This window comes from Ceratotherium simum, chromosome 22 (genome assembly GCF_057802395.1).
Source record: "Ceratotherium simum simum isolate JZ-2026a chromosome 22, ASM5780239v1, whole genome shotgun sequence".
NCBI classification, from domain to species: Eukaryota; Metazoa; Chordata; class Mammalia; order Perissodactyla; family Rhinocerotidae; genus Ceratotherium; species Ceratotherium simum.
Genome location: NC_141921.1, coordinates 25,209,962 through 25,228,458, shown reverse-complemented (window position 1 = coordinate 25,228,458; position 18,497 = coordinate 25,209,962). Strand labels below are relative to the sequence as shown.

General features: G+C 53.4%; 1 protein-coding gene across 1 annotated transcript in view; it reads right to left on the bottom strand.

Moving 5' to 3' along the window:
* Positions 1 to 10,064: 10,064 nt before the first annotated feature.
* The window catches only part of TRIM62 (tripartite motif containing 62), a 31,329-nt gene continuing 22,896 nt past the window's right edge, over positions 10,065 to 18,497 (bottom strand). The window contains exon 5 of the mRNA XM_004425918.3: positions 10,065 to 12,380. Within this exon, the coding sequence (XP_004425975.1) occupies positions 11,830 to 12,380 (551 nt within the window). The 3' untranslated portion in view covers positions 10,065 to 11,829. The remainder of the gene's footprint in view (positions 12,381 to 18,497) is intronic.

The following is an 18,497-nucleotide window of genomic DNA, read 5'->3' as shown; positions in this document are numbered from 1 at the left end:
ACGCCCCAACTGGGGTGAAACCAAGAGTGCTCTCCTCCAATTCTGGAGGAGGACTTCCTTCTCCTTGGTGAGGTTCCCTGTGGAGGCCCCACCAGGCCAGGGGCATCCCAGGGAGGTAGGGGGGGAGCATGTGGCCAGGGAAGCCTTGGTCTCATAGTCACCCAGGGCCACAGTTACAGGGGCTGCAGAATGGGCTTCCTTGACCTGAGGGGTTGGTGAGTAACGTCCAACAGAACCTGGACAAGGTCACAGGAGACTGTGAGGCCACACAACAAGGTTGTGGCCTCGATGAGGCTTTATCTAGCTTGGCACATCATCCCTTGTTGCCTTAAGAGAGTAAGGAGAGTTTCTCCTCTTGACTTAAGTATCACATGTCACACCTTTGGGCAGTACAGACACAATAGGGCTTTTTCTGAGAATTGTGCACAAAGACTAAGAATAAAACAGAAATGGAACCTCCTCATCCTTGTGGCCCTTGAGTGGCTTATCTGGGCCCTTCATGGGGATGGTGGGCTGGGGCGGGTGGCCCGAGGCCACTGGCGGCATGTCTTCTATAAATTGCAGCTGACGACCAGCAGGGCCGGGATGATGATCACCACAGCCTGCAGTCACCCACGTCTGGCCGAAGGGACAGAGGCATCAGGGCAGGGGTGGCGGACTGCTCCCCAGGGGCCAGCTGTGCCCCTGCCCTCAGTAGCTGTGGCCCACACAATGTTGGGGTCCCAGGTCTGGAGGAGGCGTGGTACAGGGCAAGAACAGGCTTGGAGGCAAAGACTGAGTGACCTTGGGCAAGTGGCCAATAATTCTTTGTCCCCAGTGTTTGGCACTTAGAAGGTGCTTGGAACATGTTCGTGGACTAAAAGAGAGAGAAGTGATGCTAATAATACCAGGTGCGTTATATGTCTTGTCTTATCCAACCTGACAAAGCTGCCTCTGCTATTCCCATTTACCAGATGGAGACGCTGAGATGCAGAGGCTGGCTTGTCTGAGGCTAAAAAGTTAGTAAGGGGCAGAGACAGGATTTGAACCTAGGTCTGCATGATGCCAGGCCTTCATGCTATCCACGCGCTTCCCAACAAGCCTGCCTTGAACACTCACTGTGGGCCAGGCATGTGGCCCAGCCCAGTGAGACAATACCTGGCACATGACAGTTCCTCAATAAATTCTAGCTCTCATTAGGTATTAATATTAGTTTGACTCATTTCGTCCTCACAGCAACTCTGCAAGGGTAGATATTTCCAGACGAGAAAACTGAGGCTAGCAAGGTGGAGTGTCTTGCCTAAGATCCCCCAGCTTGTAAGTGGCAAGGCCGAGATTCAAACTCAGGCTGACTCCCCTTTTCTCATGTCAGCTAAGGTGCTTAGGTAGCAGAGGAATCCAATATTACCGCCTCAGTTTCTTCAGCTGAAGAACAGGAAGGTGTCTTTGGAAAAGGAGTCAACAGAGAGACCTTTAAAGGGCTGTCCTATGGAAAGGAGGCCAGTCTTGTCTGGGGGGCCCAGAGGACGGAGCTAGGACCAGTGGGGACACAAGGGGACCCATGTAAGGAAGGGCCTGCTAATCATTATTGTCCAGTAGTGGGATGGGCTGCTGCATAGCCAGTGAGCTCCCTGCTATTGGACGCGTTTAGGCAGGGATGCTGTGGTGTGGGAGACCGCAAGAATCAAGTTCTGAGGGTTTCGCTGGTGCTAGGAACAATGCGGGGGCTCTGGGTCTTGTTCCACAGAACTGCCCGCTTGCTCAGCCTGTCTTCTCTGGGGGTCTTGAAATAGAGGAGCGAGGCTGAGTAACCAGCTCTGAAACAGCCCCCAGTGCTCCGAGGAGAATTCCCTGGCTCCTCACTTCTTTTACTCCACTCCATGCTTCAGCCTTACCACCCTTTCAGACCTTCTTTCTGGACTCCCTGCCTCCAGCTTTGCCCTGCCTCATGCAAATAGGACCATACCCTTTCCCTGCTTAAAACCCCGTCATGGGGGCCGGCCCGGTGGCGCAAGCGGTATGTCCGCGTGCTCCGCTGCGGTGGCCCGGGGTTTGCCGGTTCGGATCGCTGGTATCCCCGGCGCGCACCGACGCACCGCTTGGCAAGCCATGCTGTGGCGGCGTCCCATATAAAATGGAGGAAGATGGGCATGGATGTTAGCCTAGGGCCAGTCTTTCTCAGCAAAAAAAAAAAAAAAAAAGGAGGACGATTGGCAGATGTTAGCACAGGGCTGATCTTCCTCACAAAAAAAAAAAAAAAGAAAGAAAGAAAGAAAGAAAGAAAAAACCCTGTCATGGCTCCCCATTGCCCTCAGATGGCTCACAGCATGCACGACCCGGTCCTGCTTTCCTCTCCAGCTTCTTCTCTCTGCCCCTCTGCCTCACATTCAACCCTCAGCCGTGTGACCTCATTTCTGGTCTCCTCTCCCTTGCACATGCTGTTCCTTCTTCCTGGAACGCTTTGCCCAACCCTTACTCATCCTGCAGGTCTCAGCTTCAGCGGCACCTCCTCCAGCAGGCCCCTCTTCTCTGAGTTCCTGCAAGTCCCCTCTTGTCCTAGCCCAGCCCTCAGCACATGTGCTGTGACTGCCTGGTCACTGTCAACTCTTTGATGGAGACCTGGGAGGCAGCAGTTGTTGTTAATCTCAGTGCTAGCACGTGGTAGGCACTGAGTAGGGATTTGTCAGGTGAGTGACTGAGTGAGGGAGGGAGCAGGGAGCACAGTGGGGCTGTCTTGGAGGAGAGTGGAGAAGAAGGGGGGTCTTCTGGCCCAGCCCTCCCCCACTCCACAGATAATGTCACCTTTTCTTCCTATGGGACTTGCCCCAAAAGTCAACACTTCTCTGGGCTGAGTTGGGGGAGGCTGGGTTGAACAAACATAGCTTTCCCCACCTGACCACCCCACCCCTGTTCAATTCTTGGCATTTGACTCCAGCTCAAGGTTAAAGAATTCCAGAGCTGAGAAGGTGCCTTAGGAACCCCGTGGTATATTGGTGAGGAGACTGAGACCACTCAGAGCAGAGAAGGGTCTTGCCCAAGATCACACTTAATTCCACACTATTTGGCTAGTAAATTCCTGGGGCAGAGAAAAGACTTGCACTGGGAAGTTGAGTATTTGTTTTGGGAACCAGAAAATGTTCAAGTGGCTCAGCCACCTCCCCCAGTCCCATGAGCGTGAGGGAAAGCTGGCTGAAGGACAAGGGCAAGTGGCACTTTGTCTGCCCACCCCGGCCAGCTTGAGTCCAGCAGCCCTCCTCTGCCTCACAGTCGGGACCACCCAAGCCCCCCACTCTCCTCCCCTTCTGGGTCTTGGGTTGGCAGTAGGGTCAGAGGAGCCCAGGGTCCAGGAAAGTGGCAGAGACAAGGGGCAAGCATCTACTTACTGCACTGGTGGGCAGCAGTGGAGAAGTTGCAGGGCGGCTGCATGCCCATCAGTGGGGTGTCGGGGCCTCAGCTCAGGAGGGGTGGAGGTGACAGGTGCTCAAGGCCTTCCCAGGGCATTCTCTTCCTGAAAGGGAGGGTGCAGGCTGTAGTCACACCCTGGAGCAATGAGGTTGCAGCCAACTGTTGCAGCAGGGTCCCTCCGCAGAATGGGGGTCAGGAAAATCAGGCTTCCAGGAGGCCCCAAGTTCAAACATCCCTTATTGTATTAAACTTATGCTGTAGAAGACTCTTGAACAACATGGGAAAATGCTCTCAATCTGTTATTAAGAGGGAAAAAAACAGGCTATGGAACAATACGAGAGTATGTTCCAATTTTTGTAAATAAACATACTCATATGGAAAAAAAGACTGTAAACCTTATCATCAAAACACTAGCAGTGGTTATCTCTGAACAGTGGCTGATGGGTGATTTTTACTTTGCGTGTCTTGATTGTATTTTCCAAATATTTTACAATGAGTATGTTATAAAAAAAAAAATTTACTTTGGAAACCAGCTTTTTTTTTTTTTTTTTTTTGCTGAGGAAGATTCACCCTGAGCTAACATCTGTTGCCAATCTTCCTCTTTTTGCTTGAGGAAGATTCGCTCTGAGCTAACTACTGTGCCAATCTTCCTCTATTTCGTATGTGGGTTGCTGCCACAGCGTGGCCACCAGTGAGTGGTGTAGGTCCGCACCCGGGAACTGAACCCAGGCTGCTGAAGCAGAGTGCGCCTAACTTAATCCCTAGGCCAGGGGGCCAGCCCCAAAAAGCAACATATTTTTAATGAGCAAACTTTGACCAACAATTCCATTTGTAGGAATTTACTCCACAGAACACATAGAAAGATGAAGAATGATCACATTTTTGGTAAAAGAAAATTCTATTTTTGTTTATGCATAAGCAAAAATGCCTGGAAGCTACCTGCATCAAGCTGTTAACAGCTGTTGACTTCTGGGAGCGGCATGAGGGGACTTTCTGCTTTATAGTCTTACATTTATTTGAATTGTTTTTTTACAATGAGCATAAGTTATTTTAAAATTTAAACAAAAATGCAAACAATCACATAACATTCTTAGTCTTTGCTGGCTCTCCCTGGTTCTCTCTGCACAGAATCTGGCTGGGGGTGGTCAGTGGGCTCACTCTGGGGCTCAGTTTCCATCCGAGCATCTTCAGGAAGGAGCTATCTCTGATCTCCAAAATCCCTCCCAACTTGGAGGTGGGGTGGTTTTGTGATTCCAGCTTTGACACTAGCTAGTTCCAGCCAGCAAACATTTTCTGAGGCCCTCTCAGCACCCAGCAGGCAGAACCAGGGGCCATGATCCTGCCTAAGGATGCTCCCAGTCTAGTAGTACTGGGAGACCCAAAGTGCTGAGGGGCCCAGAGCACTGAGTTCTGCTGGACCTGAACAACTGGGACAGCTTCGCCTTCAGTGGGACATGAAGGATGAGTAAGATTCCAATGGGAAGAAAAAGTAAGACAAGGGCATTCCAGGAGGGGGATGAGTATTACAAAAGCAGAGGTGTTAAGGACAAAATAAGCTTAACACTCTCCATTTGGGATCCTAATATTCTGACTGCTCTCATTCTAACCTTACATGCACAGTCTTTTCCTCCTCCGAGGAAGCCCCTGGAAACAGAGAGGCTGTGTTGTCGCCATTAGCCTGTGTTGGGGTGTTCGTGAGGCGGAGCAAGGGCTGAAGGCTGGGCCAAGGGTAGGACTTAGGTCGGCTCAGTGCATGGGAGCCACCGCCATTTCTAGCCGGGTTTGTGCCTACACAGTAACAGCTGCTGTAATAGTGCTGCCTGTGTAGAGTCATAAGAAGCCCCCTCTCACTTCCTATGCCCCCTATAATCTTTCCCCCACATGCTTGGTGTAGTGCCTGAAATCCCATCACTAGCCACTCTTTTGGAGTCGTTCCTATTATAAACATGCAAAGGTCGAAGAGGGGGCGGTATCTCAAACCACAAGCCAGTTACCCTGAGGAACACAGGAGGGTAAGTTTTGATGGAGGAATGAAAGGAATGGAGGAGGGCATTTCAGGAGTGTGACAGAGGAAGAAGGAGGGCAAAGGGGGTGGGCACTGTTGGGCAAACTCCATGAGGATGCCTCAAGCTAGAACATTCAAACCAGGGGTTACCCCATAGCCCAGGGCCACCCATCCGTCTTGCTTAACCAATGAGGAATGGACGCCTGTAAGGTGGAGACGAAGGGAGCTGTCCAGGGTCACTGGAGATTCAGGGACAGAGCTGGGTCCCACCCCAGGTTTAGCAGGTTCACCCAGGTTTTGACCCACAGCCCACCCTGTGAGATGCACACACCTCCAGCCGGTCCCTGCTTTTCCTGGGACCTCTTGGGGCCCTTATCTGCATCTCCCTTCTCCCAGTGGCAGGAACAGAGCTGCCAGGCCCCAGGACCCCGTTCCTGGTTTGTAGATCTGGCAGTTTGGACAGGGAGGGGCTTCGGCCTGGGTTTGCCGTGGGCAGAGGAAGCAGCCCCAGGGGCTCAGCCTACAGGGAGTGAGGGGGCAAAACTCCTTCTCTGGAAAAAAGATTCCAAAACCCCCAAACCACTCGAGGTCCCAGGGCTGACTCCAGTGCCAGGGAAGCAGGGGACCTCCTGGGCCATCACTCCCGGTGCTCTCACTTACCTGGGACTCCCTGTGGCTCCGGCAGCTGCCGGGTGGCTTTGTCCTTGCTGTGGCTGGTGCCGGCTCTGGACTCTGTTGCCAGCAAGGGAGGTACCTGCTGTGGGCAGGCACCGACTGGCTCTGCCCTGGAGGAGGGTCAGTTAGGGTCCAGGCCACGTCTCCCTTTCCCTTGGGGAGGAGGATGGAGGAAGGCACCCAGCTTTTGGTGCCTGGGGCTGTGGAGGCCCTGGCCACTCCCCTTCTCCTTCTGCTCAGGCTCCAGGTTCCCAGGGGGTGGGAGGAGGCACCAGAATCTACAGGGGGGAGATTAAAGGTTGCGCAAAAAGAGCTGATGGCTGGGAGTTGGGAGACCCGGGTTGGGCCTGGCTATGGCCCACAGGCTAGTGTCTCCCCATTTGGGTCTCAGTTTTCTTATCTGTAAAATGATGGGGTTGAGATCGGTGGTTTCTCAGCAGCCATCCTGGAGCCTGTGATGCTGACTGGCATGCTCAGACGGGCTATCTCCACCCAGAGAAGACTTCTTGACTCTGTCCCCTTTGTTCTTTCCTCCTCTCTGAGGAGCTGCAGTCCCAACTCTAAGGGCACCCCTACCCATGCTGATTTTCTTAGACATGGGGGTCCTTCTCCTTTGAGCACCTTCCTCCCCAGCCCTGCCCCTGCCCATTCCCAGCTGGCCCTCTCTGATCCTTTCCCTTGCCTGGGCAGGGGCCCTCTCAGCTGGCCATTCTCCCTCCCCTGTGTGCTGAGTGGGAGCCAGGACGCCTGGGTTCTGGTCTCGGCTCTGCCATGAGCTGTACGACCTTGAGCTAGAAACCAACCCTCTCTGGGCCTCAGGATTGGGCTGGAGGATCCTCCAGGCTCCTCAAGCATTCAGACTTGATCATATCCAGACCACAGTTTTGGGGAGCTCACCAGGACCCAGGCTTTGTGCCTCTGGCTCCAGCCTCTTGAGAGGACCTCCGTTGTCATGACCTCAGAGCAGGAAGCCCCTGCGCCTCTAGTCCAAAGTGTCAACTCTTCCCTCCTTCATCTAAGTCGTACAGCGAGTGGGGGGACATTTTGTAATAGTCAGAAATATGATAGAGCTGTCCAAATTTTGAAAGAAGATAGAAGACTGTTCTATTCTGTAACCAGGGTAAAAAAAAAAAAAACACATAATTTCATCCAGATAGAAAGGAAAAACCAGGACTTACAACTATGATATACAACCATGCACTGCAGCTTTGGGGAGGGAAAAAAAAGAGGATTGACAACAGATGTTAGCTCAGGGCGAATCTTCCCCTGCAAAAAAAAAAGGGGGGGAGAATGAGCACATTTCAAAATAAAAGTCTTTCTCCCCCTTCTCCTGCTAGTTTTTTGGAGGCTGTGCTTCCTGACTGCATATCTCTTTCTTTCTCTCTCTCTCTCTCTGTTTCTGCTCTGCTTCCCATCACCCCTTCTTCCCTTATGTGGTTCAGGATTCCCAGGGAGACTGGGTAGAATCATGGGTGTCCCAGAGTAGGGAGAAATGACCATGCCCTGGCGGGCAATGACAATTCAGCACCTTGGCCAGCACTCTATCCCTTCTCCCAACCCCACCAGTCTCCTAGCCCCCTGCCCTTAAGCCTGTGACATGGCCCCTTGCAACTGATCTCCTGGTGGAGTGTTTGGGGATGGTGAACAGACCTAGGACCAGGCAGGAGGGGAAGAAGCCAGGAATGCTGCCCAGGTGTGAGCAGTCAGCATCCCGGCATGGCCTCTCTGGCAGGAGAGAAGGCCTGCCCCCAGAGCCCCTGAGCTGAGCTCTGTGCTGCCAAGAGACCTTATCTCTATTGTTTTCTGTTCTTGCTGCCACCCCAGAGAGAAAGGCCCAGAGCTAATGGCCTTATTAGGTGCTGAGCGTCTCTGGGACCAACATTAGACTTACAGAATCCTGGATCATCAGATCCAGGACCTTGGCAATCAGTTAACTAGATCCCTAGCCCCTCCCCAATAGAGATGGGGAAACTGAGGCCCAGGGAGAGAGATGGACCTGCTCAGGGTCATATAGTGCCTTCCTCCACCCCTGGCCCTTGGAGACACATGAGGCTTGACTCACAATTGCACAATTCCACAATTGCGTGGAGCCTGAATTAAGCTCTCACTTTGAATCCCAGGAGGATCAACGCTCTGGTGGCTGCTGCCTGTCACTGAAGTGGTCCTCAACGTTGAGAAGCATTTCCAGGCAGGTCCAGTAAAGAGTCTGCCTTTAGCTTTGGATGGGCCTGGGTCTGATTTCCAGCTCTCCTGAGTACTGGCTGTGGGTCTCCTGGGAAGTAATGTTTCTCCACTCAAACACTGAGATAATGATACCAGCCTCATGGGCTTGTGTCAATGTTAGATAAGGTGCAAAGAGTGCCAGCACTTTGCCCGCTGACCACAAACGAGGATCTGAATGGGGTTATTGTTGTTCTATCCATTCTTTCTTGCTCTGGGTAAGATCTTTGCTGACCCCTCCTTCCTTCCCAAGGCTGGGCTGCCTCTGCCTCCTCTCTTACCTTACCTGTGTTAAATGTGGGGTTCCTGTGCAGTATCAGCCTGACAACCCCAGATTCTTCCATTCAGGAATTCTCTGGACATTTCATCCCTCTTGGAGGTGCCCTGATTTCCCAGAGTCCTCTGTGGGATATGCAAATTAGGCCCCTATGGTTACTCCCAGACACTTGGAAACTGGGAGTGAAGACCAGGGAGTGGCCAGCATTTCTTGGACCTGGAGGCTGAGTGGGGGAAGGGGCAGGAAGGACCGTGGAGGGGGTGCTTCTCCCCCAGAGGACAGATCCACTGAGCAAAGATGGAGGGGCATGGCTTTAGGGCAGCCACAGGGATCTGAGAGCACAGGGCAGGGTGGGGGGTTTGGGGATACTCTAGACTCAGAATCACCCCCCAACTTCTCTGTAAACTGGGTGCTCTCCATCAGCCAATTGGAGACATTTCTCTCTGCCCCTGCCAACAGCCCCTCCCAATCCTTGTTCCTGTGCCTCTTCCTAGAACCCCAACAAGTCAATGACTGGGATGGTCCCCTCCCTTCTCTCCCCACCTCCAGGTATAGGTGAAGATCCACCTGGTGCCTCAGAGAGCATCCAGTCTAACCTCCATCAGTCTGCAGGTGAGGAGACTGAGGAAAGGACCTTCAGGGCACAAAATGAGTCAACACAGTTAGACTAGGCCCAGGACTCGTTTCCCAGGCTGCTGCACTGCTCACCTGAGGGGGTCCCAGTGGCCTCTCCACTTACAGTGCGCACAGCCTGTGTGTCCACGTGCAGGGCCCTGCCTGACTCCTGGCCAGGCTGCTTCTCCATCAGTCAGAGGTGGGACGGACCTCCTTCTACACAGCAGACCTGGGGACCTTTCTGGCCTAGGTGGTCACACACCCCACACAAGGCGCAAGGAGGAAGATAGGCTTCTTAGGCTTAAAGCCAGCCCAGAGGTTCGGAAAACTCTTACAGTTCCCGGCACTGACTCCAGGAGGCAGCTGGAATTAGAGGCAGGGCCTCCCTAAGTGCACTTCTCTTTGCAGCTTCCCAATAAATCATGTGAGATTGGTGTTATTATCCCCATTTTCCGTGTGGGAAAACTGAGGCCCAGAAAGCTTAAGTCATTTCTCTAAAGTCACACAGTGATGGAGCCTGGATTCAAGCCCAGGTCTGTGGGATTCTAGAGACCAGGCTCTTGCCACTGTCTCATGAGCTCCCCTGAGCTCCCAAGGCTAGCATCACCCCCTTCTCCAGGCAGTCTTCCCTGGCTAGTAAGTTGTAATGTGACTGCTAGCTTTAGAACTCAGTTCTAATCCAAGCTCCATCACTTACCAGTGTGGGACATGGGACTGTGGGCAAGCCACGTCCTCCCTCTGAACCTCACTTTCCCACGTCTGTAAAATGGGCATAATACTATCTACCCAGTAGTGTTGCTTTGTGAATTAGCCATGCTAATGTAGGTACACTGCCTGGGACAGAAGAGGGGGGCCTTTCTGTTTGTGAAAATGAATGAAACTGACCACTGATGTCCTGTAACTTTAATTTAATACAAATTCATCATAACTCACAAAATGGGCAACATTTAAAATAAAAATACTGCTGGGGGTGGCCCAGATTCTGGTAGATGAAGGGGTGGGGTGAGACTGAGGACTCCTCTTGCCCAAAGGAGGCCCCATTGAGCAGCGGTCGTGAGGTAGGAGCCCCCGAAGTTCAGCCAGTCTGGCTCCTTTAGGATGGGTGTGGTCAGAGACCCCAAATTCAGAATCTAGGCCCCAGGTCTAGAAGGAAAAACCAGGCCAGAGGGACGTGTCAGCTCACCCCTCGGGCTCTCGTCCCTGGGCAGGGACAGAGCCAGAGAGCAGGATACCTGGAGGCTCTGCTGCTTCAGAGCCAAGGCCGGGAGGTGGACGCCTGCGGCAAAAACCGTGGATGGGCTTGTTCAACATCCATTCTTACTTCCTTCTAGTGGGTGAGGCTGGAAGGAAGAAAACTATGTTTCTCAGACTCCCTTGCAGCCAACGTTCTGGATCTGATTTAAGTTTTTCCAAACAGAATCCCTCCTAGAGATTTGGATTTGGGAACTGAATGGCGTGGGAGAGAGGCAGGCCTCAGGACAGCCACTTGCTGGCATGGACTAGTGGAGGGAGCACAGTTCTGTAGTCAACAGCTTCCTGATGCAGTGGCTTCCTGCAGACGGGAGCAGAGTTCCTGGTGGCTGGGAGCTGTTCCTGGAAACTCAGCAAAGAGTCTGCTCCTCCTGCCCTTCCAATGAATTTGCAAAGCCATCAGGGACCTGGTAATAAATCCTGTCTAATTAAACTAGCTAAAGCCACTCTTGTTTTCTGCAATGGGATCCTGAGATAGATACCAAGACTGATGAGAGGTCCCAGCCAACAGCCCGTCCCAGTGCTCAGGGCCTCACTAAAACAATTACTTCCCGTACCCTCCCGCATCCTAGCCTGGTCACAGAGGCCTGGCTGGACCCTTATCCAAGCTGTTAGGGACCTCCATCGTCTAGTGACGTTTGTCCTCCAGCGGCCTTTAGGCTACTGGGCTCTGCATCAGCCTCGGGGTGTGCCTTCATCCTGCCTTTAGACCTGTGCGCAGGAAGGTGGTGGCAGTGACTGTAACATGTGGGCTCAGCTACTGGGTGCCTTCTGCAGCCAGAGCAACAACTTTACCCTCAGATAAGTGGAAAAGCAGGAACCATAAGGCTCTTGGTCTGGAGGTGGAAGGAGAGGGTGTTTCTCAGGTAACCCGAGGACTAGCTACAGCCTGTGTCCACTGTGGGCTGGGGTCAAGTGTAAAATAGCCCATCACTAGCTTGGTCAGGGGCAAGTCTTAGGCCTGGGAGCATAAGAGGGTACTGTGTATCTTTCAGGCTGCCAACTGCTGGTGACACTCTGACACATCCTGAGGTCAGGGCATGTGGGCAAGAGGGAGACATAGGAAGGCTGTCCCCTGCCCCTGAGAGGATGGGGATGAGGGTTGGGCAGGGGCTGCCCTGAGAAGAAGCCACGTCACATCCTCGGACCAAAGCTGCAACCCCATCCAAGTCAGAGCTGCAGAACATCAGTGCTGGAAGAGAGTTTAGGAATCATGGAGCACTACCTCCATTTCACAGACGGGGAAATGGAGGCTGAAGGGTAAACATCTGGCCTGAGATCTCACGGTGGCCAAGCTGGGCCGGAGTCCAGGCCTCCCGTCTCCCGGGCGTCTCCAGGGCGTCTCCCGGGTGGGCTCTTGCTGGGGGCCATGGCCCAGGGCCTGCGGTCTGCCTCTGCCGCACTAGATGCGCACCGTGTTGATTCGCAACGGCTGCACATTCTTGCCGTTGGCGTGGCTCTGCCCGGGGCTGAAGTAGGAGCAGAGCTTGCCGGGGAACTTCTCCCGGAAGGTGTAGAGCCAGGACATGTCGTCGGCGTTGTAGAAGATGAGCAGGCCTTGGTCGTAGTCCAGGAAGACGCCCACCTTGTCAAGCTTGTCGCGGACGTTCAGCCGCGTCCAGGGCTCGGTGCAGGCGCTGTACTGGTTGCCGTCGTGCATGACGATGCAGTAAAAGCCGCGGCTGGGCTGGATCTGGATGCTGCCCTTGCGGCTTGCGGCCTCGTGCGCCAGCCCGATCACCCACTGGGTCTTCTCGGCCACCACCACCTCCCAGTAGTGGACGCCGCCACTGAAGGCCTCGGAGCCCAGCACCGACACCTCCACGTCAAAGCGCTTCGGTGAGTCCTGCAGCGGCTGTGGGTGCAAGTTGCCATAGGCCACGATGGTGCAGTCATCAGACAGGATCAGGCGCTGGTGGGCGGTGCCCGGGTCCAGGGTCAGGGCGGCTGGCACTACGGAGGGAGGAGGAGGGAGAGAAGATGAGTGGAGAAAAGACTACGGACCCCCTGAGCGCTGGGTTCTGGTTGGTCCCCAGGAGGCTGCGTGATGCTGAATACAAGCCTGCCCTTTCTGGGCATCAGCTTCCTTCTCCATAAAATGAAAGCGTGATGGCTAAGGTCCTTCCAGATTTAAACTTGGCTGCAGGGGACAACAGCTATGGCTGTTCACTGCTGACGCTCAGGGCAAGGCGCACAGTGGGCACTCCACAAAAGCTTGTTGAATAAACCAGAATGAGGTCCAGGATTAGAGAATTTCCGAGCTGGGAAGGAGCTTAAAGATTATCCAGGTGCTGGATAATCGCCCTCGGGGGTGATGCGGAAATGTGTGGGGGTATTTAGTTGTCTCAATAGATGGGATGCTAAATGCCCTGAACGAAATGTACATGGTGGTCCCCTGCCCCCCCGCCCCCAAAGATTTTCAAATGTTGCACCAGACATTCATGTGGATGAAAAACTTTTTTTTTCCTGCTGAGGAAGATTCACCCTGAGCTAACATCTGTTGCCATTCTTCCTCTCTTTGTACGTGAGCTGCCATCACAGCCTGGCCACTGACAGATGAGTGGCGTAGGTGTGCGCCCAGGAACCAAACCCTGGACCGCTGAAGCGGAGCACGCCAAACTTAACCACTAGGCTGCCGGGGCTGGCCCGAAAAATCTTTTTTATAATGACCTGAAACTACAACTTAACTCCATTTTATGTATATTCGTGAAATTATTTTTGTACAGTTTTAATGTATACTGAATATTCTGGAATGTAACCACAATGTAAACTGAGGGAAGACTGAATTCGTTTTGTTTGGAACTTCACTGAAAATTGTTCACTCTTTTGGAAACTACATCTCTAAGAACGCTGCCACTGACTGATCTAACCTACCTGTTTTGGACTACATTTGAGGCAGAATGGTGTTCTACCTACGGCGTGAGACCTGACTACTTCATTGTATTTTCCAGTGTGGTTGTGAGTGAGCACGTACATATGAACATACACAATATTTTATTATAAGAATTCCCTTCATATTATAGTCAGAGTATGTATATATATGTACATATACATACATATACACTTGAAATTGTGAAAAGGTTGTATTATCTTTGAGACATTACGAATTATCTGTTACGAAAAGTAGACGACGGGTCTGAAAAAGTTGAAAACTGCTGATTCCAGGCCAACTCTCCCATTTGATATAAGGGGAAACTAAGACCCAGAGAGGCAACAAGCCTCATCTCAGGTCACCAGCAAACATTGGTAGACCCAGGATGAATCAAGGCCATGTGCAATCCAGCCACAGCCGGCCTACCTCTCACTCGCCAGCCCCCACCCCATTTAGGCCCAAAGCCTTTGCTCAGACTGTTCCCTCCACCACTTCCTCTCTCCCTGTTCAATCACCCCCACGAGGCTCAATTCCAGGGCTCATCCTGTGGGAAGCCTTCCTGGTTGCCCAGCCGGTGGGCTCACTCTTTCCTCTGAGATTCCTTAGCTTTGTTTGTGCCCTCTCGCCATATGGGGTATAGTCTTCTGTGCCCACATCCTACCAGGAGGGCAAAGACTGTGTACTATCCCACTAGGCTCTATCTCATGTGCCCAGTGCCCAGCACAGGGCCTGCATGGGGAAGGTTTCCAGAAAGGCTCACCGAATTAAACTGACCCAGCTTGTGTTGCTCTCTGACCCAGCACAGGCTGGGTCACCCGGCTCTGGGCTGGCCACACTGGCTTAGCAGGTCTGGCGGTCAGTCTCAGGAACTCCTGTCAAGGCCTCTGTTTACTCTTCCTCCCTGAGGAAGCTGAAGCCCAACCAGAAGAAGGGGGAACCTGGAACTGGCCCTCCTGAGCCTGGATGACCATTTCCAGGCCACAGCAAGACAGAGGGGAGGCAAGACGAGAAGAAGGAATCCCGTCACAGTTCCTTCAAACGAAGAAAGGACTTCATCGGGCTCTCTGGTACTTTCCTTATCTAGTGGAGCAGGCCCATGATTACACTTGGCTGGAGAATTACCCACTACTTCAATCCCCTCTGTTGGCTGCGTACATGCACAGAAATAATATGTCTCAGTGATGGCGACTGTCCCCAACAGGGAGCAACAGCCAGTCCCTGAACCGTGCTTCTGTTCATACATCCACTAACAAAGCTGACCGTTGACATATCAGGCTCCTTCCACGAGCTCTGTTCAGGAGCAAATTGATTTTGCATTTTATACTCTTCTTTCCTGCTCTTGGAACTCAGAGGGTTGTATGGAAACAATTAGCCCTGTGAATAGAGGGGTCAGTGGAAACACAATTCTCTACCCAGGGACACTGCAGAGGGGGAGCCACGAGAAGGAAGACACTGAATCAGTGGATGAACGTTTCACCCTGTCGTCTGACTGGTCACAGTGCGGCCTGTCAGAACTGGAAGGCGCCTGCCGCGTGGAATGTGGGAATTCCCACAGTGGGGTCAGGAGGTAAGGGGTGGAGGGGGGTGTAGGAAGCGTGTGTGTGTTGGGGGTTGGGGAGCTAGGAAGAGAAGAATCTAATCAGACACAGATGGGGCCACTCCGACTGGCCGTGGAATGTGGGTCATGCTCAAGCGTCCACAGCAGAGGGGCAGAGTAGGCACAACGCCAAGGTGCAGGCAGCAGAAGTTCTGAGTGCTACGTGGGAGCCTGTGTCTGCCATCTGAGGTGCCCAGGATGATTTGAGGAGACAAGCAACAGGCAGAAACTGCGGCTCGGGGCAGAAGGACCAGGAGAAGACCAGCACGGGGGCAGGGGGGCTCAGCCCCAGACTCTTAAGCCTATGTAGGGCAATGTGAGCCGCTTCCGGTGCCACTGATGAGTGGGGAGGGCGCTCTAGGAGGCAGTGAAGTGGGCTCTCAGTGGTTCTGAGGCTGGGCCAACAGAGATGAGCCTGCAGGAAGCAATTCTGACCACACTGAGTCCCAGCTCCGGGTCGGGTCGTGGACCCTTAGTGCTTGAAGCCCTGGAGACTGGACGAGGGCAGGGCCTGCCACTCACTGGGTGGGCCTAGAGGCGGGCCTGCCGCTCTTTGGGCAGGACTGACAGTGGAGGCGGGAATATGGGAGGGGCCTGATCCACAGGGGGCAGGGTCCAACCTTCCAGGGGGCGGGGCCTGTTTTCTTATTAGGCAGAGGGCGTGGCCTGAGTCTTAGGAGGGTTTACACCCCAAAGAGTGGGCTGAGGTCCACCTCCAGGGCCTCCCAGATCATCATAAACAGAGGTCCTGTCTTCCTGCCTCCCTCCTGCTGTCCCCGAGGCTAGGGCTGGCAGGAGTAACAGCCTTCAGACCCGAGAGAGACCCAGACCTGGTGGCAACACCTTTTCCCCCTCAGAAGTGTCCCTGTGAAGGGCCTGGCAATCCCTCCACCCATCCTTTATCCTCAGGAGAGGTGACTGGCCCAGCGAAACAGATCCAGTCCCCTGGGGTTCACTATTTTACAGGTCAGAGCTCTTTTCTAGGTCCCAAGACACTGTTTTATAAAAACAAAAAGCAGGCATGAGGCAGCCCGTCTGGTCTCCAGGTGTGTTCTCCGTCCATTTAAGGCTCTCTGAGGTCTTGAGGTCAAAAGGCATTCAGGAAGGAGCTGGGGAGGCAACGGAAATGTCTCCTGGCCATCATCGGTCACACACTGCAGCGGCCCAAGCAGCAGAGAAACCCTCCCTGGGCACGGCCCAGTGCCATCACTGGGCAGCAAGTGGCTGGTGCCTCTTTGTTCTCAAAGACAGCGGCCTTGAGGCCTGACAGGCCTGGAAATACCATTAGCTCTTCCCTCTGGCTAGGGCTTTAAAAAATCTGGCCCCTCAGGGCTCCCACCTACTCAGGCCCTCTGCTGCACAGGGCTGGCTTTGCAAAAACATTTTCACACCTCCCAGCTCATGGGACACCATAGCAGCCCCAGGAGCACAAATTATTGTACCCAGTTTTCAGAAGAGGAAACTGAGGCTCCAAAGAAGTGGCTTGCTCAAGGTGCCACTTGGGGTGGAAGCAGAGCTGGAACTTGAATGAAGCTCTTTCTACACCGTGTTCCCTCCCTCACATGGCCCCAGAAAGCCCGTTCAGCAAGACTGAGGGCCCATCTGATGATTCATGACAGTAACAAACAGGTATCGGGTACTCACTAAGTTCCAGGATGATTATCACAAATAAATAATTTTATTTAATTCTCACACCTGCCCATCTGTTTTACAGATGCAGAAACAGGCTCAGAGAGGGCAGCGATTTGCCCTGGGTCACACAGCTAGGCAGTAAACATGCCGGAACCCAAAATGATTGGCTTCAGATAAGCAGGGGGAGGCGAGAGAGCAGCCCAGGAGAGGGAGGGGGTAGGAGCAAAGGGAGCAGTGTCTGGTGTCCTCGAGACAATGGTCACCTGACCTGCCTGGGGAGGAAGTCTGTGCCTGGGAGCTGGGGCGTCAAGCCAGGCAGATGGTGGAGGGTTTCCAGTGTCAGCTGAGGGGTGGGGTAGGGGGATGGGGGCGGGGGAGAGTGGGGGTTCCAGAGCAGGGGAGCGACAGGTGCTAACTGGCGTCACAGGTGACCCACTGGGAAGCCTGAGCTGGAGGGGGGCAGGCAGGAAGCTGCTAGAATCCATGGGCTAGGTCCCGGGGGGCACCTGCCCCCCATCTGGACATAAGGGCCTTGGTGCCGGCAGAGGAGCCAGAGTGACTTCACAGGCCCTACAGACAAAGAAAGGGGCCCGGCTAACTAGGTCACTGTTAGCCGAACTCCCCACGGGCCTCTGTCCTTGGCAGGATGTTCGGGGCTCAAGTACTGCTCCCTCAGCCCCTCTCCCACAGGCAGCTTCTCTGGGGGGGTGGTTCTCAGCTGGGGCGATGTGCCTCCCAGCGGACACTTGGCAATGTCTGGAGACATTTGTGGTCATCACACCAGGGATGCTGCTAAACATCCTACAAGCACAGGACAGCCCCCTACAACAAGGAATTATCCAGCCCCAAATGTCATTAGTGCTGAGGTTGAGGAACCCCGTCCTGGGGCCATCAGCAAGTCCCCACATGCATTTGCTTTCTTGTGAGGGAGGCAAGAAGGGGACACTAGCATCCCTATTTTACAGAGTTGGAAACTGGGGCTCAGAGGAGGAAGTGACTTGTCCAAGGAGGTGCAGCAAGTTCCTTCATTCAGAAAATATTTATTGAGCACCTACTTTATGGCACTATTCTAGTAGCAGAACTGAGACTAAGACTCATTCATTTCTTTATTTATTCATCAACAAACTTACTGTGCTGGCTGCTGGATATATAGCGATAGATCAGACCCAGCCCTTGATCCCTCAGAACTCATGGTCTAATGACAGAGATAGCCATACAGACATTGACAAAACAGTGAGACCAGGAAAGCCCTACCTGGAGAAATCCAGGAAGCCCTCCCAGAGGAGGTGTTTATAAACTAAGATGCAAAGGAGAGTAGGAGTTAGTCATCAAAGATTGAGGTTTGTGTACAGGGTTCTAGGCAAAGGGAACAACATGTGTAAAAGTGTGCAGGAGGGAGATAGGGTTCATTTAAGACCTGAAGATGGTTCAGCGTGGCTGCGTGCGATGTGGAGGGGAGAAGGAGAGAATGGCAGGCCCAGATCTCGTAGGGCTTTGACTGTCAGGCTGAGGTGCCCGGATTGCCTCTTTGAGCTGTGACAGGGATGTAGCAGGTGGCAGCTGAGACAGATAGAGCTCCTGAGACCATCTGCCTGAGGGGCCTCCCTGGGTCAGCGGCAGGGGAAGGAACAGGACCCTTGGACGTGCTTCTTGCCTCCTTCATTTATGCTGCTTCACCCACGTGTGGCCCTCGCCCTGCTGGGTCCCAGTGTGGAGGTCCCTCCAAGGCTGGGAGCACACGGAGACCCCCACCCCATGAGGATAGCCCAGAGCCCCACCCAATCTGCTGGAAAATGGGCCCTTCCCCAAAACTACTGCCCCGTTTGTCAGTGAGGGCACAGAGCCAGATTGAAGATGCTAGGAGGTGTCCCTTCACTTCCGTGAAATTGGTAATGACGTATCAAATGAGACCTTCTGTCACCTATGGGGGAGGCCCTTTCCCCACCTCTGTCCAGAATTCACACTCAGA